This window comes from Sparus aurata, chromosome 1, assembly GCF_900880675.1.
Source record: "Sparus aurata chromosome 1, fSpaAur1.1, whole genome shotgun sequence".
Taxonomy (NCBI): Eukaryota; Metazoa; Chordata; class Actinopteri; order Spariformes; family Sparidae; genus Sparus; species Sparus aurata.
The window spans coordinates 24,885,958-24,910,902 of record NC_044187.1 but is presented as its reverse complement, the minus strand read 5'-3'; the positions used below and the strand labels follow the sequence as shown (position 1 = coordinate 24,910,902).

The 24,945-nt window shown below is 40.0% G+C and overlaps 1 protein-coding gene across 1 annotated transcript in view; it reads left to right on the top strand.

The window, feature by feature from the left end:
• The window catches only part of LOC115586608 (E3 ubiquitin-protein ligase SMURF2-like), a 64,725-nt gene that overhangs the window by 12,867 nt on the left and 26,913 nt on the right, over positions 1-24,945 (top strand). Inside the window, exons 2-4 of the mRNA XM_030425769.1 lie at positions 14,380-14,418; positions 18,078-18,186; positions 23,149-23,282. Of these exons, the coding sequence (XP_030281629.1) occupies positions 14,380-14,418; positions 18,078-18,186; positions 23,149-23,282 (282 nt within the window). The remainder of the gene's footprint in view (positions 1-14,379; positions 14,419-18,077; positions 18,187-23,148; positions 23,283-24,945) is intronic.

The following is a 24,945-nucleotide window of genomic DNA, read 5'->3' as shown; positions in this document are numbered from 1 at the left end:
TCAGTATTGTTGGACTACTACCATAACAAATAAAACAACAAAGAAAACCTCTCTTACCCAAAATTATTTCTGTCATTCCCAAAAGAGGAAAAATGGCAATCTGCAGCGTCAAAAGACTGTCGACTTATCTATGTCTGTTGCCAGGCTACAGTTGTAAATATTAAGTGGTTTCTGCCTTTGGATAATGAAAAAAGCTTTTCCCTTTTCTGTGGTAGAGGGTTTTTTTTTTTTTTTTTTAAAAACCCAAGTGAAGCAGGAAGGCAGGTTAGACTTTAAGGATCACACTTTCCTCCCCCTCACTGTTCTCCTGCTACTGATTCTGCAGTCTGACTACCCACCAGTCTAACTGTGTGTGTCTGTGTGTGTGTCTGTGTGTCTGTGCGTGTGTGTGTCTGGTAGAACATTCAGCATTTCTAATGTGCGAAAATGCAAACACATATGCGCATTCACATACACTACCACTCAAATTGCCTCCATCCTCTCTCATAGTCTGTGTTTTCAGTTTGAGTGTGGGAGAGAGACAGTCGGAGGACGTGAGTGATGCAGCAGATTTTATTGTGGATATGGGGATCAAGTAGCTCGGACGGCGCCGGTGTGCCACACCATCCCACTCCTCTCTTAACATAATCACAATAACAGCAAGATTTCCCACCTGTTTACAAAAGTCCAGAAGTAAAGAAAGATGATTCCTTCAATTCTTACTATAATGTGTTATCAATACGGGACCTGACCCCTCATTCACCAACAGTAGGCATGTTTTGATACTGCTACTAAATAAGGGGAATTTTGAGAGCGAGAGAGAGAAACCAAAATCTCTCAAGCTAATTATGAATAGATGCTACTATTGTTGTGCTTGGTTTCCTTTTTAACAATAGTTTAGTGATTGTTAGAGATTTCACAACATTCTGCAATGTAGCTGGCAATCCAGCAGTTTGATGACAAATTTACTGTTTTAATCTGTTTCATAATATAGCTATAAAAACAACGTCAGCCCCAAGCAGTGTTTTATTGAAACCTTTACAGGGATAGCCACAGGGGTAGAGCTCTATACGACATACAAGACCTGCGATTGTAGTTGGATACAGGAAAGGACCATGGCTTTTTTGACGTAATGTGGAATTCTGTAATTAGGACTTAGGGACTCATTACAGAAAAACGTCCTTAGCTTAAGTTTTGAAGAAAGGAAAAGCTGTATCCTCTTATTATAGAAGCAATGCCTAAACCAATTGCTGTGTCCTGTCATATCTCAGACCTCGTTTGTTAAGAAATTGTTGCTAGAACTGTAAACTCAATTCATTCAACGAATGTTCCCATATGTTACTGAAAGTACTACCTCCTGTCTTACACAGAACTGAGGAAAACTTCTGCAACCTGCAGCCACTTTTTACACATGTCATTCACACACTGAGTGACAGGAAACATGGCAAACACTGTCTCATCAATCTCTGTCTCTGTTGCCTTTTCTCGCTGTGCTGTCTTCTTCTTTTACCTCCATCTTCACAGCATCTGCCTGTCTCTCACTGTTCTGTCTCACACATCTAACCACTTGCCTCTGAGCTTCCTCCCCAGGCCAAGGTTCTTCTGTCAACAGGATGATGAATAGAATAACAAAATAAATGAAGAGAGACTACGCACAGCTGGCATTTACTGTATGTTAGTCGTGTTTCTGCCATAGGCTGTGCCATATTGTTAGTTGGTGGTTGGCCTGCTGGTGACTGGTGACATATGGTCAGTCATACACCCAAATATAGGAGAAATTAGTGTCTATATGAGATATTATCTGTTTGAGACAGCAGACTAATACTGACTCAGTTTGTTGTCATTCCAGTAAAACACATACACTATATGCTGCATCCATCTGCTGTTATTAAGTGTGTGAAGTTCCTCTGTAATGATAATAATTTTTGTTGAATTTTTTTGATTGGACACACAGATAGCTGGCATGTTGTATCACCAAGCGCTTCATCTCTCCCTCCCACCATCACTCCCTTGCATCTTTATTGCCTTTGCTTTCACTTTTTCATCCATAGATTTCTTCTTCTGTTTTATTTTTCCCTATTCTCTCTTTCATCACTGAAGTTCTCTCCTTTAATTGCTCTCTTTTCCTTCTCATAACGCTCTCTGGATCCCCACCCAGACCTCCGAATACTGTTTCCACTTCATAATCATGGTCATCTTCCTATGCCCCTGCCTGCTCTCATCCCCTTGTTTCTAAGGGTTAGTAGTCCATACATAGTAAATGAAATCTGGAATCCACATGGGAGTGAACACAGACAAACACAAATATAGCACAGATGTAGCCTCTTATTTTCAAGCACAGACAAACACACACAATCCTGGGGGATGATATAGTAGGTGTGGTTTGAAGCAGCTTGAGGAGATGAGCTGAATAAGCTAATAGTGTATTGTCACAACTGTTGCTCTTATACTTAAATATCACAAGGACAAACACATTTATTCACACGACTTAGCAAGTGCATTGGCTGCCAAGCATATTCTTTACCTTTCTGTGCCTATGTTCTTGTTAGGCGAACAGCTGTAGGTGGTAATTGCAGTTAGGATAAACTTCAAACATGAGCACAAGAAGATACAAGTCTTACCATGTCATGCTGTTTTATTTTGTCTCTACATTAGCCTCATATCATTGCAACGAAAACTCTCTTCCAGTGCAAACCCGCATAGTTTGATTTTGTGTGAAACATATGCAGTGGTCTCTAGCACTTAAATACTGACCTTAACTGCAACAGTACGGTCAAACAGTCTGTGTTCCTAAAGATACTGGACTATAACATCAGCTAAAGCACTTTTATCTCCAACACCACAGTCACTTTCGTTATGTAGTCACTGTAGTTATGCACGAAAAACATGGAAAACTAAGACTTCAAGTGTAAAAGTATGCATCAGCTTGCATTTACCCACGTATAGTGTGAGTAACATGTGCGCTGTGGAGTGGCCTGTGTAAAGAGCTGGATTGATTTTAAAATAAAAAATCAATCATGAAAAGAATGGATTGGAGGTTGCAAAGAGAGAGTAGTGCCCCCCTTGGTCCTTTTTTTAAAATCAACAATTCTGTTTTGTAATGGCTTTTGTTTAGTGTAAAAACAACATAAAAATAGTTAACGTTTGGGGAAAAAAAAGTGTGTAATGTTCGGCTGTCACAAGTTGGTTGTAACGAATTTGTAACAACACGTAATTCAGTCGGAATAATTCGAACACAACCCATACAGTGTACTGTGTACACCACAAGACAAGCATCTTCAAATGGTCTGGTGTACATATAGACAATGTATAGCTTGAATTTACAAGGTCATTACAGTTTGAATATTCAGTTTTCCACCAATTATTACCAGCTTCGACCAAATGTTTAAATTTTGAATAAAAAGTAATGGCCCTTATCTGTTCTGTAAGCTGTGAATGAGACAGACAACTAAAAAAGGTGACTGAAACACCTCCTGTGTAGACACAATGTTAGTGTATCTAATGAGTCATACGGGAATGACTTTCCTGTGGTATGTTATTTCACCCCACTGTATTTATATCAAACTTCAACCTGAATGCTTCCTGTGTGCGATTCTCATTTACTTTGTGACTCAGTCTTTAGATAGCTTCCCTCCCTCCGGCTTATTTCCTTCCCCTTATTCCTTTTTTTTCTTTATCCCTCCCTCCATCCTTTTCTTTCTGCTTCATGTCACCTTTCTTTCTTAGTTTCCTACCACCCAGACTCTCCATCTGTTCATTATGTGGCAGCTTGCCTCCACCTAAAAAGTCATTTAGCTTGTTCCCTGTGTTTCTGTATTCCAATATCAGTCTTTCTACACATCACCTCTTATCCATGTCTGACCATTTCTGGTAATAGTTTGTCGGAATGCTATGGCAGCTTCTAAATGAATGAGCTAACGGCAAAGGCTGGCCAATTTAGTACATTTTGCCCTTTGCTGTATTGACTGGGCTGTTCAGCAGTTAATTAATTCTTGTTTGCACTGTACTGGCATACATGTTGATAGATGTTGCAGAGCTTGAAATTAACACAGCTGATCCAAATTAAAAAGATTAAAATTCAGATGGATAGCAGGCAACCCAAATTGAGCAGACCACCTCTAAAGGTTTTGAGACATTCTGATAAAACAATCAAGGTGATTTCAATGCAGTCTTGTCTATAAAGTGCTAAATATCAAATGTACGCATAATACATTCCCAAAGTATCATTTGGTCTGCTTTGCTCATTCTTGTATCCCTCTTCTCCCGTCTGTCATCTCCTCTTATCTCTTTCCGCCATCCCCGCTGCTACTCCTCCCTCAGCGTATCCACTGTTGCCAGAATGTCATCACTGTCAAAATTCCCTCGTCCAAATGAACTTCTCCCCTTTCTTTTCCTCCCTCTGCTTTTCCATATCCCCCCCGTCTGCATTACACAGATTTGCGACTCCTGATAGACCTCTCTCCTCCACCCCTCCTCAAATTCCTCCCTCACTCCATCTCCATTCCATTGTAGATTCATGCCTCCAGATGAACATTTTGTCTTTACCTTCTCACCCCTCTCTAACCCAGCCCTCCTCCTCTGTGTAGTGACTAGGTTCCACTCAAGATTCCTGACTCTAGATTGTTGGCGTCTCCTCAGGGAGCCAGGAGAAGGGGGAGTGTCAGCTGTAGACTGCTGGCCTCTCAAATGAATGACATAATTGGCATCCCGAGCATTCACTGGCCTGGAGAAAGGCTGAGGGTGGGAGGCTGGGAAATCGAGCAATGGCTTACCAGAGGAAGTGCAGTGTAGATTAAATCCCCAGTTTGGCAACATTGACCAATTTTAGCTACACATAAATGCTATTTCATGCCACACTGTACTCGATTCAGTAATTAAAAAGTTATCACATACACCCAGTGTAGTTTTTCTTGACGTATTGCCAATATGTATTCTGTGTGTGTTCTACTGAGTGAGCGAGCCCGCCATGAAGGCGTGAGGACGGGAAGAGGAAGTGTTGTGTTTTACTGGTGAACAATACTGTGAATGAGACAGCATGGGGCTGAAGAAAGAGTCATAACAGGGGTAAAGGTGAAGGATGTGTGCCTTCCCTTTTAACCTGAATGACTTTCACTAATTACTCGGGGGATGTCAGTGGGTGTGATAGAAAGTTTTTTTTAAATTTCAGTTATTTTCTTTAAACATATGCCGTCTTGTTTTACCCCTCTGTTATTTAAGATGCATCGATATCAGGTATTTAAAGAAATTTAAAGGCCCCCATTGACTTGTATCAAGTAAAGTGTGTGCAAAGTTAAGAGGAATCAAATTCTGGCTTTGAGCCACATGCGCATTTCATTACTTGGTAACCTAGATCTTGGAGAAAAACAAATGTTCCTTCAGTGTATGACTTTTCCCTTGTATTATTAATTTTTAGTTATGACCCAAATGCTCAGAAGCTTTGAAAGCTTCTAACATTACCAAGGTTATTGATGTCCAAATCAGTATTTGAAAGAAGGAGATGTTGCTTTGGCTGCACTGAAAAAGAGAAAAAACAAAAACTAGAAATTGAGGTCCTGTTTGATTTTTGAAGTCTCAAAACCTGCAAACATAAAAACCACTGAGGGACCATTTCTGCTCTGCTGGTCCTATTAGAACAGTGTGAATGTTTGCTAGTTAAGTTGAGTTTTCAGCCTTTGGACGCAGTAACAGTAGTTGATGTTCCTGTTTTTGTGTCTCGTTAGATTCATGATTGCAGGAATAGCGAAGTATGATCAAACTTGTGTCATTATATAATGACACAAGTTTGATAGAACTATGCTGAACTTTTAAATAACAGTATTTGTGGAAGCTTGAATCCCCAAAAATGTTATTGCGGACTTCTCTCATCTTTCTACTTTGATGGTGTTTTGGTACTAGTTTCTGTCAGTGAAGCTACCTGAGGCCTAAAACATGGTTACTTGTAGATATGCATATCGACTTTAGGTCACTGTGTGCTTCTAGGAAGCAGTAGACCCCACGGGAAGATCCAGTTGTTGGTAAACAGTAACTTCTGTCTTTTGACAGTGTGATATTGTATTGGCTATATACATTCTATTTCAGGGAAGTTTAACAACATCCAGTCCATAATCAAACTTGACATGAACTGTCGAACTGACATTTGACGCCTTGTCTTCTCTGCCTGGATTCCATTTAATTGAGCTCCATCAGGGTATATTTCAATTCCTTTTTTTCAAAATAGTGACTGTAAGGTCATTGAAGCTTTCTGTTTCATATTGTTTTGTTGTTGTTGCAAATGAGTTAAACCTTTTATTGTCTGTCAGGAAGGCTTTTTTAAATGAAACCAATGCTCTGCAAAATAATATCCAAGTATCACAAGAATAGCTTTTCTACCATGAAAAATGTTGCCTTGAGTCAGTTGTTAGTTGTGTGACTCAGGGACATTTTCAGCCACAGTTACTCTCCAGTGTGTAAAACACTTCCTATAATGCAGCCCTCAGCCACACTTTTGACCAGGTTAATATTTGGTAAGAGCTCACATTTACAGGCATTATGTTTTGTTGATTAATAAAACAGCTTTAGTAGAGCCAAAAGTACCCCAAACTGAAGATGAAATAAAAAGATCTGAGTATGACTGCTACATGAAAACGGTGTTCATCATAACAGCATCCAAGCACAGCAACTGGATGCTGATGTAGCCAGGCTTGACTGTCCTGTCCTTGTAGAGCTGCCGAAGAATAAATGGAACAAATGGACCACAAAATGGCTGTACTTGACCGTGGTGTTGGCAGTGCACAATCACGCACTCGTCTACTGGAGAGCCTGACTACAGACCCTTTTGTCTGAGGCAGAGCAGCCCAGATCGGGGGTATGATAATGTTAACAGAGGCTCGAGGCATGCTGGTGGTTCAGTGGTCTGCACAGTACAAATAATACACTGTTGTGAACTTGAATGCAGCTCATGTCCCTTGTCTTGTCATCCCCTTTCTTAACAAACTAAATAGTATCCCACAATCATTTTACAGAGCCAGGATCCTCGATTTGATCGAGCTTTATATATTTCTTTCTCAAAGTTAGCTTTTTATTAGCATTTTAAAACTTTGTCACTGTTGTGTTTGTTGAGATTAGTTAAAATGCAAAACATGGATGTGAAATTACATCTAAAATTCCTAATTTGAGTGTTAACAACGAGTAATGCTTGGATGAGGAAGTGTTATTGTGTTATTACAGATGTCTGCTTGCTATACATGAAGCCCCCAGAGGAGGAACCAATGGCCAATGGGAGCCTTCACACATATGCTGAAAATGTTCACAAAACTCTGACAGCTCTCATCTCTTAGCAGCTTGAATGCTACCAGGAATGAATGACATATTCAGACCACTCAGAATTCTCTATAAATGTATACTTTGTTTAAAAACATCGGAATGGACTCGTTTTGAGAAATGTTATATCTTTAAAAAAAAGAGTATTAAGCTAATCCCCTGATCAATCAAACTGATGCAGTTTCCAAAGTGAGCACCCTGTTTGGGTTTAAAGGATTTGAACATCTGACTCATCCCTCCTCATGCCTCTTTTTCCCGGTGAACGGAGTCAGGCGTTAAGCAGCCGTTGCAAATGGTGAATTGGAGACTCTCTTGAGAAAACAAGTGGGAATCCCCCAACTCCCCCCTGCCCCTGTCTGTTTACAACCTTTAACCTTTTGACCAGAACTAATGCTAACCTTCAGTCTGACCTTTGTGTTCAGACAGATGGAGAGGATACAAATCTCACGCCCCTCTAACTGCCTCTCTTTGTGGTCTGAAGCACATTATGCATGTTTTGTAACTTATAACTTTTAATACTTTTTGTTTCATAGATTTTAATTATCATACATAATTGTACAGTGATCTGTTTAGATTGAAGTGAGGCTGTGGTTAAATATAGTATGCAAAGGGATTTCGTTTATATTTTTCTAACACATTGTAATGTATACATCACATAATATGTAAACAAAAATGTTCATGTCATCACGGTTAAGAATTGTTATTATTTATCACATTATCAAAGAATCAGACTGGATTCTTTGTGTCCTATCTGTTAAAATGAGGCGGTGGAACAAGCATGATATTCACACATAAATGTAACTAGATCATTGAAAAATATTTACCTGTCATCTTTTTGCCAGCCATTTATATCCTTTGACTTATTGAGTGGCACTGACTTAATGCCCTGCTGGTGTTTGGACATCTGCAAAGGTACTGAGACATCAAGAATAGAATCTTTCATATCCTTTTTTTTTAATAATCTTCAATTGCTGGCTTGGCGGCTCAGTAAAGGTGTAGGCAGAAACGGTATGCTGCTCGTTCCCCTGGGGATAGGAAGCCATGGTTGACCTCTGAAGCCTAAGGACATGTTGCCTCTGTCAATGACAGGACGCTGTCTGTCTCCACCTCCCTTAGCTACCAGACAGTGGTAAAAGCATTATCCCGGTTTGTTTGCTTAGATGGATAGGCTTGGTTTTGTGGTGACTGTTTGATTTATGGCTTGTTTCAGACGGTGTAATGGGGTGACTCACCTACAAATGGTCCTAAAACAGCAGCTGTTTCAAATCCTTTTTACAAACAATGGAGTGGAGGTGACCTTTTTGTGGCCTTTAACTGCAGTCACAGCTTTGTTTAAAGGGATAGTTCGGGTTTTTTGAAGTGGGGTCATATAAAGTACATATCTATAGTCGGTCTGTTCCCTACCGTAATTGCCGATCAGCACAGCCTCAATTTGGAGAAGCAGAGAGCCGCTCATGCCCAGACGCTCTGCTTTGTACTGCAGTGAACGGAGTCCAGATGCAAAGCGAATTTTAAGCACCTGAAACAAGGCCCACCTAAAACAATCTTTATCAGTTCAAGTGTACGTTACATAGAGAAAATTCACACCACTTTACATTGCCACCAGACCGCCCTTTCTTTTGGCACTACACTTTCTCAACCATTGAACCTCCGTATCCCTACCGCTGAAACTTTGACCCAAACAGGTGATCTGCAAGCGGCGAAATACAGTGCGAGGCCCAGTTGCGGTAATGCGTAGGGATACAGAGGTTCTACGTATCTAAAAAAGAAAGTCTTAAACTATGCTTTTCTACATATGATGGTAACATCAATGGATGGTTATTATCTACTCCTCTCCTTAGTTGTACGTATGCAGGACATTGGTGTGGAGACACATTTACAGTCTCTCCTCTTACTGTTAAAGCGAGGGTGGGAAGGTTTTTACATGGACAACACTGAAGGCAGCGTAACCCCGGGGCTTCCTGGTTGTTTACTGATTCCTAGTTGACCTAGCTTTCTGTGTTAGGATCTGAATGAGTCTGGGCCTCCGCCAACTCAGGGTCACCATGGCCTGCCTGCTTATGTGGCAGCTATAAAACACTCAAATCCCCCAAAGGGCACAGAGATGAGATTTGATTCCTCATTTATACTAAGGTCCATAGTGGAAGAGTCTGCATGAACCCAAAGAAGATTATCAGTATATTTTATACATGTTTATCAAAAATCGTTGTGGGGCTGCTATTTACTTACTCCGAATTGTATGGGGGTAGTATTTGCTACAAGACCTCAACTAGAGTTTTTCTGAAAATTTCTCAGGGCACCTTTTATAAGATATTGTGTTACAACCCTATGAGTTTTAAAAGCAGGTTTTAAAATATGTAATATTAAAAAAGCAAAGTTGACATGTTGCACAATGTGGGCTTAATTCAATATGACTGCACTTTAACTATATAATTTCCTCTATAAAAGTGTAGTGAATTTCTGTGTTCATGTGATCCAACTCAAGAGGTTTTAGGTGGTAATTGGACCTAAAATAAACTATTTTCTTAACTTCTCTATTATTTTAAATGAGCCCATCAGCCCATCTATAACACAAATCCTTTTTTTTTTGAACACTTCACACTAAAACAGACGTCCAGATGGCTTTATCTTGCACCTTGCTGCTGCATACATTTTTACTGTACTTTTTGTTCCTTGTTGCCTGGCACATATGTGAGAGATTGAGTGTTATAGCATTAATTTAGAAAAAAAACACGAAATTCTGTACCTTTTTTTTAATTTAACCCTGTTATACAGGGTTCCTGCAGGTGCATGGAAGTTTGCAATTTATTATATAAAAAAATAAGGCCATGTGTCTACATTTGTGCCTCCCACACCTTCACTGTAACACAGCACAGTTAAGAAGTGTTCAAACATGTAAGCTTCTTGTTTTAATCATTCTCTGTGAGTTTCTGTAAAACTTGCAAGTTCTCATAATTAAAATTCTCAGTGTTGTAACAGAAGCTAACCATGATCTGTGTCTCCAACCATCCTTGAATTTGAAGGAAGGGAATGTCCTATACAAGATCAAATGTTTCCATGATATTTTTGGGCCTTTTAGAAGTCCTGGTAGTGAGGTTTTCAATGATGACGACTGGCTTTTCCCACAATCATTGTTGGTCCTTATTTATTCCCCCTTTAAACCTATCCTTCCATCAACACTATCAGCAGTTAAAACCTGCTGCTGCTGGCAGCCGTGTTAGTGAGAGGCCATTGATGACAGTGAGAGGCCATTGATGACAATGAGAGAGGATTTTCCCTCTGTGGTCATTGTGGCTGAGACAGTGGAGCAGTGTGCAGGTTAATTCCTTAATCTTCATTAGCATTATTTGGTAATCAGAGAGCCAAGTCCTTATTAGTGCCCAGCGCATTCAGTTTAACACAGGAGCTGCTTACCAGTGTTGCCATTTCAGCAGCCCACAGTCAGTTGAGACCAGTTATGATAACATAAAAAATTCAGTCACAATATGTAGTCATCGTAGCTGAATTTCCCAGAATGTCGTTGAATACCGTTTTAGAAGTAGTTTAATACCCTGCGTTCAGCCCTCTGAATCAAAGCCTACCCTCTGATATGGCCAGCAGTTTAACTGAAAAAAAAAATGAAACGCAATCGATAATTATTATCAGACTTGTAGTTGAGGCATTCTTTTGCAGCCAGAAATATAGATATTCAATTGAATCAGTTGTGCTATAACCTGCCATAAAGTTGGACAAAGAAATGCCTTTGTCTGGCGTTTTAAAACATTTTCTTGAGTTTAATATGCTCATCATGATGTCAATCTCCTGACAAGCCAGCCGCTGAAGTCTTTGTAGAATTAAGGCATGAAACCAAGATTTGCTTGTTGTCAGCCTGTTTCATATGATGTCCAAAGTTTTTACTCAATCACAACATTTTGGCCCAACAAAAATCATATCTTAGAGGTTCCCTGTTGAGGTGTTTTCAATGAGTGGGTCTCTGTTTTGTTTGATAGATAATGAACTATTCCACTGGTCAACAAGTTGCATATAATATGCTGCAGCAGCCAGCAGAGGCAAGGAAGAAAAAGACAGCAAGCTGGTAAACATCTATGTGAGCAATGCTGGACTTAAAATACAAAAAAGCTGGATTGCAAAAAGGCAGGAAATGCCCTCAGAAGGTTCGTTAGCACTCGAGATACAGCATGCATTTTGGTTAGTAATACTAAACGGAAACATAACTTTTGTTTGTTTACAAGAAAACCCCTTCATAGAATGAAGAATACATGAATACCTCACTGCACAAAATCGCCTCACATATGTCTTTAAGGCAAGGGTTAACGCCTAAGATGATGACCCACTTAAACTGTGGCGGCTGATTTTTGTCTTTGGGTTGGAATCTCTGTCCACAAATGTTCTGCCAAGATTTCAGGCCTCTGTTTCTCCTGTTTTTCTCCTGTCTGCCGACAACATTGTGTCCGTTTTGTCCCACAGGAGGCTTTTCTGGCTTCCTCTGATTTGGCCTGCGCCCATACTGTCGGCTTTGGCAGTGTAATTTCCCCTGACAAGCTGATGGTTAGTGTTCATCCTGTTGGCCCAGTCAGTGTAATTTGGTTTGTGTTGAGATCGTCTGTTCCCATGTTGTGTTTCTGTCTGATTTGTCTTGACTGTGTCATTTTGGTCACTGTCAAGGTCTCCACATTGAATGGGTGTAATGCTAGGTTGGTTTTCCAGGCCTGTCCGTATCTTTTTCGGAAGTGGTGTTTGTTTCTCATTCGTGGCAGGTTCACATACTATGACATGATCTATTGTGTAATCCATGTTGTTTCCATGTAGCACTGTTTTGGCATATGGGGGTTAAATGTGCTTGAAAGATGCAGTAACACCATTAGCTTTGCAATGAATTGTCTTTATAGGCTCAATAGTTGAAATTGAGATCATGCTTTTCATTAAAGTAGGTTTTAAGTAAGCTGTTTGTCTGGTCAGTAATACGATTCTTAAATTAAGGACGTCATACACTCCTGTATGTTTAAGTGGACTAACTAAAACACTCAAATCCCCCAAAGGGCACAGAGATTAGATTTGATTCCTCAAATACTAAGGTCCATAATGGAAGAGTCTGCATGAACCCAAAGAAGATTATCAGTATATTTTATACATGTTTATCAAAAATCGTTGTGGGGCTGCTATTTACTTACTCCGAATTGTATGGGGGTAGTATTTGCTACAAGACCTTAACTAGAGTTTTTTTGAAAATTTCTCAGGGCACCTTTTATAAGATATTGTGTTACAACCCTATGAGTTTTAAAAGCAGGTTTTAAAATATGTAATATTAACAAAGCAAAGTTGACATGTTGCACAATGTGGATGAATAACTCTAAAAGATACTAAAGAAACTGATTTAAATAAATTGTCTCCTATATCAACATATAAAACCAGTCATAGTGTTTGTTATAACTTTTGGGTAGGAAACTCATAACAAAGCAACACATTACATAAAATAAGTACAGAAAACATGTTCACATATCTCCTCACTGCAGATCAACTGCCTGCTGTCTGGCCGGAAGTAACTGTTGTTGTTAGCGAACCATCGCAGTGATTCGGTCTATAAACTACCTATTAGGCAACACTGGTATACTCTCTCTACAAGAATTTTTCCGCTATCTTGTCCTCATCAATAGCCACTACAGGCTTAACATTGTGTGCAGATGTTGGACAACATTTCCTTTGGCAGCTTTATCTGCGTGTTTTTTTTGAAAGATTAGATCTTGTCTGAGGCTGGGTAATGTGGAGTCTTTTAACCGATCTAATTTATTAGACCGTGGCAGAAAATAATACAAGATAAAGAAGATGACAAGCAGCAAAGGATATGATTTGTATTGTAACCTCCAGATGTTTTGTCTTCACAGCCCATTGAGCTGTCTGGGCCCCCCAGAAGCTATACTTCTTTTGTTTAACTTGAACATAAATTATGTAGTTAAAGATTAAATGAGGTACTTACTATTTTTTCCTCAAAACTTATGACCATTATTTGGTTGGAAAAGAGAGGGGTCACCTGAATCGCTAGGGATAATGAATTAGTGTTGATTTTATTACATTGATTCTCTTGGGTTTCTCTGCCACTGCTCTATAATTACATGCTCTGTAAATGTCACAGAATTGTCTATCCATCTCCAAACAAAGCATTGGCCTGTTTCAGTTCATGCAGGCCTTCCAACTGTCTAGGATGGAGATATTCAAGCAAGAACTAAAAAGGACAGCAGCAGACGAACCCTAACATACACCAACTCTTACTTTCTCAGTCTCTGTTGAAAGCCATTGTATGTTGTCTGTGATGCAAACTGTGATGCAAACCCCCAGTGACTTGCTTCATACAGAAAAGAGTGCTTGTCTACTCAATATTTTACACAGAGAAACTCTTAAAAATGGTCTCCTGGCCTGCAATGGGACAATGAGGATGGACGAACGAATATGTTGGCAAAAAAAGACAGCGGTAATTACCCAGACGAAACTGTGCAAAGTTTTACAGCTGAGACAGAAACTGCTAAATAATGAAGTCTGTGAGTTAGGCCTAGTTGCAGGGCTTTGACTAAAAATATTACCAGAGAGAAGTGGTTAGCCCAATCACAAAGCTTCCCTTACGTTACAACTGTGTTTTCAAAAATATATTAAATTGTAGAATCTTTTTTTTTAGAGTGTGCAGTATCACCAGCAGACTGAGAGATAAGAGGAAGGGAAGACTAAGGAAAGCATACAACAGCTACATAAGCAGACATATGCTGCATGACACACTGATGATGAGTAAAGGATGTAACCCATTTACCAGCACTGATGTGTGTTTTTCTTTGATACCATCTGAAGAAAGAAGTAATATCACATACTCTTGGAGTGCTTCTTGTTTTTTCTTTAATAAAAAAAATTGAAATACTTTCTTATCATAAATGATAAATGGAATAATCACAAAACACTGAAAGCTGAATATGTGTAAGAAATCACATCCAAGTTTTTTGTGCAAACAGTCCATGGCCTGTTTTTTAAAAAAATAAACCTTCCTTTCTTATTACCTTTCTTATTTGTGAACATCTAATTTCTGACCTGTCATTACCATCTCTCTGTCTTCTCTTCTAGTCCTGTGTGCAAAGAACCTGGCAAAGAAAGACTTCTTCCGTAAGTAGAGCCTATTTTTACATGTTGCTATTCCTGTCTGATTCCCTCCCTTGTGCATTAGAATGGGCTTTGTCAGCAGTGGCAGCTTGTTGGCTTTTGAGGCCATGCTGTAAATGAAGTCTCTTAGGAGCTGCCTGTCTGTTATGCACACCAGGAGACCTGGCACGCACAGAGAACCGCTAACCTAACTTCTAGTATCAGGTATCAGGTCCACTGGAACAGAAGCACAAGACTTAATTAAAAGGGTTTCAATTCAACTGGGCAGAAATGACGCCTTATTTAAGAATAAAACACAAACATCACTGTGTTGTCAAGACGACAATTCATCCTCTGACTTTAGCATTTTTTCATAAAACGTAACATGGCATGTTGGAAGGAGACTTGACTTTGTTTGGTCAGTGGTACACCCTGTCTAGCCATGTTTCAATTTCTGTTAGAAATACAGGCACATGAGATTTAAAAAACTGCTGCACCCTAATCGTTAAAGTTGGACATGATGAGATTGAGCGAAGTTCACACAAACTCTCATGCATCCCTCTTGGGAGGAAGTACAATTTTGATCTCTTTCTGGCTTCCAATATACTATTATACCACCTTTACACCCAAATCAGTGTGTATGTGCAGGTTAGTTTTTAAATAAGGGTGTTCAACCCGCTTAAAAATCCTTTCCCACCATTAAGAGATGTGTGTGACTTTCTATATTATTTCTTCTAAATTGTGTGTCACATTTGTCATTACAAATGTGGCGGAATAAACAGGGATCTTTAGAAAGCAGCAGATCTACCTCATCATTACCTCGATGTCAAATTTGTTTTAAAAAGACTCAGCGCTGGCTGAATGATGTTTGAGCTGCTTGGAACAGAGTAGAAGGGGAATGTATTAACAAGCCAGCAGCCTTAACTTGTGTGTCATAGCATCACATCTGACAAGGGATGAAAATTAACAATAAAGGTAAATGTTAGCAGGTGTTGGTGGGGTTTTCTTGTCCAGGGCGAAAGGGGTATTAGTGAACATGTAGCTTTAGGCTCTTTCATGGACTTCTGTTTAGGTAATCAGGACAGGAGGCCAATCCTCTGCCCCCGGCATTAATGTAAGATGAGATATATTATTAAGTTCCACTGATGAAACAGCTTCCACAAAAGAAACCCCCTAAGCAACATACATCTCTAAATTTAATGGCCATTTATGGTCACAATAAATGCTCTTAATTGCACCACTAGTGGGATGTTTACTGAGTGGGTTGGTTCTCGGTCAACCTTGAAGTCATGGATACAGACAATAGCTGATTCATTTTTCCTAACATGCACACACAGATGCATACACACAAGCACAAAAGGGAGGTCCCACAAAAGCCCAAGGGCAACTGAACCGGTTTGACTTGCATGAAGTATCACAGCCAAGAGGTATATTGTCTGACACGTGTCAAATTCACATACACCCATGCACAGTCACTCCGATACAGCAGATAATCACATAGAAGGACCCTTCATTGTCTTATCACAGAGTATGATACTGTGAATTGAGTTGGCTTAAGGTTATATAACTTTAATTTCCCAGATAGGCAATTTGTCTCACAGACAGCAGTCAATAACAGTATAACAACAACAACAACAACAACCAAAATCTGCGAAAGGAAAAAAGACAGAGAATAAGGGGCACTTTGACAACTATTAAAAGGCCAAATCAGCCATCTGGCAGTGTTTTGAAAGTAAATTTACCGTTCATAAGTCCTTTCTCAATTTCCTTTCGCTTTGGCTTTTCAGTCCACCGTGTTTTTCCCGAACCGCCAACCCTGCTTCTTCTTCTTCTGATTCCCTTTCTTATTCTTCTGCCACCTTCTGGATCAAGACTACAGGTGCCATTGACGGCCATAAATCATACACTGCGTGTTTATTTATTTTTTAATACCAAGCATTATTAACGCGTTAACTTTGACAGCCCTAGTATTAAACCTTAGATAAGTCTTACTTAACTCCTCTGCCAATCCAGTGTCAGACATATCAGACACACTCCATATTTCTCTTTAATTCTGCATCCAAACATAGATTTGATGCCTTTTTAGGTTGCACATGATTTATGATTTATCATTTCTCACTTCACCCTTCACTTTGTCTTCATACATAAATTAAGATTATTTAATCTCCCCTTTGGACCTCTCTTTTTTTGAGTGCTCTCCCCCAAATTAGCACTATGATCAGAGGTGCTTTGAGAATCGTTGAAACAAGAGCTGTACACTCCCCTGATGGTCTTGGACGGGGTGCAACATACTGAGAACAATGACAAAGGGACTTTTCCTAAGATCAGTGATTTAAATCTCCCCAACAGGTTTCGGGTGCATCAGGGGATATGCTCCAAAATGCTGCATCAATCCTTTGATAACTGATGTTGCATCGTCCCCATTAGCTTTTCGGTTGAAAATAAAGACAAAAAACATAACAAATGATTGCTGAAATTCTCTTGGCAGATAAAAATGCAGCAGAGAAACAGTGAATGAATCAATATCTGGGTTGTACTGTGTCTTGAACAACCAGGGTCCCGATCCATTGCCAGGGGCTATCCAAAACCTTTGAATTTCAAAATCTGACTTGGTTTGTGAGAGTGAAGATGCAGGCATTTCTGTACTACAAAAGAAAGTTTACACTTATTATCTGTTCCTCCATCTTATTTATTGAAGACTGCACTGAGCATAATCAAGGGCCTGGGTATGCTGTGCAGCTGTAGTCTCTGGCACACTCCTCACTCCCTTCCCCTCTTTCTCACCCGAACAGTCTTGGTTCAATTGGGGTACATTCCATGGCCTTCCTTCAAAATCAGCAGCTGTATAACACTGCCTGATGCTGAATTAGAAACTCTCAGCTGCACCAGTTTCTTTAAGGCCAGTCTTACTCATGCAGGCTAAACATGGCTGTAAAAAAACTACCAATATCACAAGAACGAGCAAATCTCCAGGCAGGACGTATCAAACAGACAAAGAAAAATAACAAAAGAGACTGCTGCTACAGGTCCCCACAGGTGAAGTGCCCAGACTTCTACTGCTCTGTATTTGTTCTACATATAGCTGCACTCGCACTCCTTCTCTCCTCTCTTTGCTGAATAGATGATTCACCTAGAAGAACGTTTTGTCAACAGTATTTGTTTGCCATTTTGTGATTACTAAAACAGATGGGTACAAAAAATAAAAAAAGGTTTTCACTTGAATAAACACATTTGCAATTCTTTCAAGGTGTTAGGAGTTGTTCTAAATTAGATAAGTCAAAATTGGAAAACGGTATCTGAAAGTATATTTAATTGTCGGACGACCAAAATCAGTACAAGAAGACATCTGCCCAATTAGGCCAGTATCCTCCCTTATGATTGAATACCCTCCATGGACTCGGGGACAGATAGATCTGTGGTAAACTAGTGTTTCTATTAGAGATGGGGATAAAATGTAATGTTTAACAGATTACTCAATGGTCTTGAAACAGAAAGGAGTGTGCAAAATGAATCAAATGCATATGACAAAAAACAATCTTGGTGGCAAAGGCATTTACTCAACATTACACATGACCAGTCAATGACCTGTCAAGTATAAATAAAGGTAGAATGAAACATGACGTTAAGTATGTTTGGACTGTTACTAAACATAGCCCTTTTACTTGCTTCTGTCTACCTTTCAGGGTTGCCAGATCCTTTTGCCAAAGTGGTGGTGGACGGCTCAGGACAATGCCACTCAACAGATACTGTGAGAAATACGCTGGACCCAAAGTGGAACCAACATTATGATCTGTAAGTCAACAGGAGGACTGTGCTGCAGTTTGACATGTTGCTGTATGCAATTTCCGCTTCATTAAGAAACAAATGAGTGTGTGTCTGTGTCTGTGTCTGGATTTGTGTATGAGCTCATCCACCACCTGAAATGTGAAACAGCAGAGAAACTCATTGTTTCACAGACATGCAGAAAACTGGTTTTGCACTGTGGTATGTCTGTTCCGAGGTGCTATGATAAGTGTTTAAGGAATGTAGATTGAGTCGTCTCTTTACTGTGTGCAGATACACCCCTCTATAAACCCTTTGAGCTGTTTTTTACTTGGCTACAAAACATCTTGCGGAGTGAGATTTTATACATTCCATATCTCTCAAGACATAAGCATATAAGTTTTTTGGGGGAGGAACTGATATACTGATATGAATTCCTTCTTTCTCAAATAACAGATTCTTCCTATTTTGGGTATTACAAGATGGGGTTTGCAAAATAGTTTTGCACTCCTGAACAGTGTCCTCTATGAACTGGAGTTGATCTTTATTCATATTTTACTGGCTTTCTCACTTGAGCCAGACAGGTCCTTCCAAAGGCAAGTACACATATTAGGTGCAATTTATTTGTAATCCTTCGGTAAAATGTAAGACACGTAACAGACTTTGTGAATTTTCTTTTTGAAACCTCTTTTTTTCTATCGTCTGTGATGATAATTGAGCCAATTGGCCTCAGAGGCTGTGGGCTACAAAAAGATCAGGATGACCATTACACATGTGCCCCTGTGAAACTATGTGCCTGACTCACTGGGGTCAGGTGCTGTTAATGTTCCCTGTACTGTAGTCTGTGTCGACAGGCCGTTACAAGGAGTGATCACCCTAAACGACCCGCTGGCTTGTGTAGTGATGAGAGATGTGGGGAAATGGTAGTATACGAACAAACTGAGGGAAAAGGAAGCCTTATAGAAAGAGGACAATTTCAGTAGAAGAGAAAAAAATACTTTGATGATTAATCAAACAAAAATGGCAGAAGTGTATCAAACATTGTTTCTCAAATGTGTCTTCTATGACTTGACTGGATATCTTCGGGTTTTAGACTGTCAGAGAAAACAAGACATTTGACAACGTCAACGTGGAATCTTTGAACTTTTGGCAGGCATTTCACACAATTCTTCTGGCATTTTATAGACTGAACAATTAATCTGTTGTTCAATAAAATCAATAGGTTGGTTAACCGATAATGAGTATTCTTGTTATTTACACATGTAATTATAATGAACCCCACTCTGGAAGAATAGCATTTAAATTATTTCAAGGCGCCAGACTATCTTTTTTCCGCTAGTGGTTTGGTACGCTACTGAGTGTTTTAGAAGCACCAGCACAAAATGTAGTCTTAAAATGGAATAAATGGTCACAGTCTGGAGCCCTATATTTAAGTTTCCATGCACATGGGATTGCACTTGTGCCTCAATCATGTCCCTATAACAACAGATACATCTCGTCTTTCTAGGTACACTTTCATTTTCAAACACCTGTTTGTAATGCTTCTTGTGACCTGTCGTCGTCAACCTCAGATCCCCTCCTCCTTTTACATAATTCTCTACCCCCTTCATGATCCCCACCCTCTCAGAGGACTGTGTTCCCGCCAGTGACCCCTGGCCTCTTCCTCTGGTTCAGGAAATGGCTCACATACCACAGAAAGCAGATGGGATTGTTGGCTTGGCAGATTGCCAGCTCGCCACACCCCCATCTCTAACCTCCAGCTTTAGGAGGTGGGGTCTTTTCCCACATGAGACTGATCCTGGCAGGGGCTTCAATGCCCTACAATATGAAACATACAACACTGTAAAAAATGTAAAGGGTTTTTTGCTTTTACAACTTTTACAGTTGATGCTCAATGATTCATATTGTTGTTCTGTGCAAACATGTTGACAGTATAGAAATACATAGACCCAGCCAACATTTTGAAAACACTTCGTAACTCCCAGTAGTATGTAGGTCTGGTTTTGGCAAGTTGCCTCCACATGCCTTGCCTCCAATTTCAAGCCTTTTTTCGGAAAACTCTTCACATTTCTTTGGTTAGAGGGTCAGCTATGCTCTCAACTTTCTCTGCCTTCACTAAATTAAAAGCTGTACATGTTTTACTGTGCATACCATGTCACCTCATGAGAGTTTGTGTTACCCACCAACATTCACTCGTACTACCTGAGCAAGATGGGGTCTCTCCTCAGTAATGTAGATGAATATACCACTGGCACTAGCACTGCTACAATGAGTTTTTAGCTCCCTATGGCGATCTCTATTAAAAATGCATTGCAGTAGTTGTAAAGTTAGCCTTGGAGGTCTGTATGTCCGTATGACGCGCGCATCTCACACACACACACACACACACACACACACACACACACACACACACACACACACACACACAGAGTAACTCCAGCTGGTTATTGGTAGTGGTTAAACCTGGGTAAGATTTTTCTCTGCGTCATTCCTGTCTGCAGTGAGTTGGCACAGTCAAAACACTGGTGAGCACGCTACAGAAAGCCTAGAAACAGGTATGGTCTTGGCTGTATATTAAATAAGTGCTTTCGTCTGTCTCAGTCTTAGACCAGTGGCAACAGTTCATTACGGAGTTATGCCGGACATACCTGCATTGCGCCCAGAACGTATTGTAAGTGATGTTATTGCTTAAATATTCACAATTTTCCATTATAACGGACAGGAAAAGTCTGTGCAAGCGTGCATCCAAAACTGGAAGAAGAGAAGTTAAATGTGGCGGTTAGTTCAGTTTAATAGTTTTGAGAGAATATGGAGAAATGCTTTGGCATTAACTCAATTTAAATTGATATGAAGGAGCCAGATCTGTAGAACCTCCACTCTGATTTATTTTTGTCTTAGATGTCAACAACTGAAGGCTGTCCAATGTTAGTATGAAATGTATGAACAGTATGTTCCCTTGCAAAAAAAGTTTGGGAAGTCCTGCTGGTCTGGATTTAGAATGTCCCGGAGAGCTAATCTGGATTTGACCCAAGAATTTTTTTTCTCCTCCACTGCTGTTGTCTGTAGGATTAGGAGTGCTAATCCTTATTTTTGTTGTTGCTGTAACCACCTAATGAGGTGTGTGTGTGTGTGTGTGTGTGTGTGTGTGTGTGTGTGCGTGTGTGCGTGTGCGTGCGTGTGCGCGCGCATGCCTGTGTGTGTCTGTATCAGAGAAAGAGAGATGGAGAGATTGTTTTCTAATTGTGGTCAGTGCTTGACCACCATCATTTAGTAGATGATCATATTGGACATTCCTGTTCTTGTTTTTAATGTTAATTTAGCAGTTTGTTTCTTTAAAAAAACAAAAGACTATATAGAAAAAGAAACATGCTAAGACTCGTAGGTGAAGCCAATACATACTTTTATTTGAAACCTTCACACGAGAAAAAGGCTATTCGAATAGCTTACATAATTGTTAGTTAAGAAATAATTACCGGGCACGTAGGTACTTGAGTGGTTAGAGTGCATGCCGCGAACGCAGTGGACCCCGGTTCGAGTCCGGCCAGAGGACCTGTACTGCATGTCACACCCCCCATCTCTCTCCCCTTTCCTGTCTATCCACTGTCAAATAAAGGTGTCTATGCCTCAAAGAAATCTTTAAAAAGAAAAAAAAAATTCATCTTGCAGTTGTTATGTAATCACAAAATCATCAATTATAAAATACCTTGTCTTACAAAATCTAGCCTGGAAATGTTATAACAGGATAACATGCTAGATCAGACATTTAAATGATGCTAACAGTTTGCTCTACTTTCAGCAGTTCATCCCAGCCTCATCTGTCTAGACTTACTGTTGATTGCAGTGTTAATAATTACCTCAGTACCTGCTCATGTCAGAGAAGACACGATTTCCTAACACTGTTTTTGGCACAGGTATTGTGAGTGAAGAAAAACAATTTGCTCTACCTGTTCTCTTATCCTCAGCCACTCAGTCATTGTGTCATCGCCTATTTCAGTTCTGTTTTTCCGGTGCTTTGCACAAGACACCTCTGATTGCATCACATGGACCTGTTAATCTCACAATTGCACTGTGAGGACATTATGATGTTCTACATTTAATCTCATGCGCTTCCCTTCACAGAGAGACATTTTGAGTCGCTCCACAGCTCACAAAGCGCACAGAACCAAACTGAAACAACATTGCAGTGCTTAGTGCATCTGTTGTTCTAAGATAAGAAAAATGCATCGTGGTCAGATTTTCGAATAGTAAAACCATTTTAAAAGTTTCAAAATCCAGACGGGTTGCAATCTGATTTCAGTGCAACAATTTCAAGTTACAAACATATACATTTTGATGTGTGGAAGTCCCACTCATTGCTCGTGATACACTGCGTAATATAAAGCTTGGCATCAGTGCTGGATGCTGTAGGCTGTAATTACAAGTGTATGTGTGCATGTCAGTGAATGTGTGATTGTGCATTTGACTGTTGAACTGTGTGTGTTTACTGTGGAAGCTGTCAGACAGCGGTGGAGCACATCACGGGGACTTCCTCTGTTCTCCAACCACGACTAGACTGGCCTCAGCTGTGCTCAATCTACACACACACACACACACACACACACACACACACACACACACACACACACACACACACACACACACACACACACGTTACTTTAAAATCAGCTAATCTGCCACATTACGCAGTCTGAAAGTCTGCACCACAAACATGGTGTGCATTGTTCTCTTGCTGTCACAAAGAAGTAGCTGAAGAGAAACAAAATAGAAGTTTCAGTTTGTCAGTTTGCAACTTTAGTCTGTTTTGGAAAATTATGTCATGGCTTGTGATTTCATTTATTTCCATTTTTTATACCCTGTGGGTTGATGAAAACCTATGCTGTTCTTGCACACAAGCATACACCATGTTTCACTTTTATCTGTACATATTTCCAGGATTACAAACCTCTCCTCTTATCTCTCTTACCAAACTGTGTTCTCTCTCCCCCTTGCCAGATACATTGGAAAGGCAGACTCAATCACCATCAGCGTATGGAACCATAAGAAGATCCACAAAAAGCAGGGTGCAGGTTTCCTGGGCTGTGTTCGCCTCCTGTCCAACGCCATCAACAGGCTGAAAGACACTGGCTGTAGGTACCTGTGTACACAAGTGTGTACAATGACTGTGTTTACATATCTCAAATATTCTAAAATTTTTGTACACAAACCAACTAGCAACAGTTTGCAAGGCTGGAGTAGAGGTGACTGCCCAAAAGCCTACTTTCTTGGTGGGAAGGAGAATCACACCTAATTTTAAACATTATTAAAGCCCGGGATATGATCTGTTTTTTAGATATTGGTAAATATTGCAATGCTTCAAAGGTGGTGACTGAAGGAATCAGAGTTGCTGTAAAAACAAATCTTATTTTTGATGCAAAATCGCACATGTGGCTCCAGCTGTTCCACCTTTCCATATTTAGATGTGGTTTTGGCACATTAATCATGCATGGCTGCATGTAAACAGGAATATTAGTGGAATTGTCTGTTAGACATGTAGCTTAGCAGGTATATTGTCTTCTCTGGAATAGGGATAAAAGAAATGTTGTGCATGCTAACATTATCAATGGCTTTGGATGCTCACTGAAAACTGGTCACTTGGCTCTTGTCTCTTTATGCTCCCTCTTCATGCTCAATATGGCCTTTACCTGACTTGTTAGTGAATGGTGCTTTGCAAGAAATATACAATCAATAAATTAATGACTAAACATCAGTTGAGCCATGTTGGCACACCTTGAATGCAGCAAAAATAGGCAGACACATATGTGCACCAGACCGTATGTCTCCAACAGCAGAAACAGTATTCATGTCAGGATAACTTTACTGTGCCTCTTTTTTATCTGGCTACAGCAGGTTTGATAGCTGGCTAGGCTGCTGTGACGTGTATAGCTTTTTTTTTTTTACAGTGCTGCTATAACATCCTCAGCTTGCAGCCTGCATGCTGCTTTTGTGCCAGCCATTCATTGCCATAAGATTTATGGACAGGCAACCCCTTCAGGCCACACATCAGAAATATTGCCTGCTGCAGACATCTGGCACCTGGGACTAAATCAACTGCCGCAATTCATTTTACAACAATGCTACTCTCTGTCAAGGAAACAAGAGTGAAACGACTCTCACTCTTGGAAGCACAAGCCTGCTGATACAGATACTGTCACTGTGGCACAAGATAAAGAAAGAGGAAGAAAGATGCTGGTTTGGGATAGTAGTTTGGTAATCCTCTGGTGAGCAGTAATTGGACCCAGGCTAAAATGGATATACAGGATGTTTAGGAAGAGTGATGATTTTGTATGGACACACATTATCAGATGGTTTTCTGCATACCTTCAACATACTGACCCTGTGTTGTGCCCTTTCATTTCCAAATGATTTAGACTGTTATTGCAGTTGGTCCTGTCAGTATCATTCACATCATACTCACACATAGACATTTAGCTGTAGTACATACTGTAAGAATAACATTCCTGCAACTTATTGTCCTCCTTTCCTTCAGTCCTTTTTTTTGTTTGAATGGCTTTTCTTTTCTTTCTGTCCATCCATTCTGCACAGTCACAACCCACAACTACTTTCAGAGTTGTTTGTCTGAATATAATTAGGAGTTTGTTGAATGTATTTTAACCAGACTGTCTAGTTGGATACTGCCATGAATGCAACTGGACTTGGATCTGACAGCCGTTAGTGCGACTCTCAACGGTCAAGCTAAATAATTCCCACAAGAGTTCAGAATATGTTTGAGCAACCTTTATGTTTGCTCCT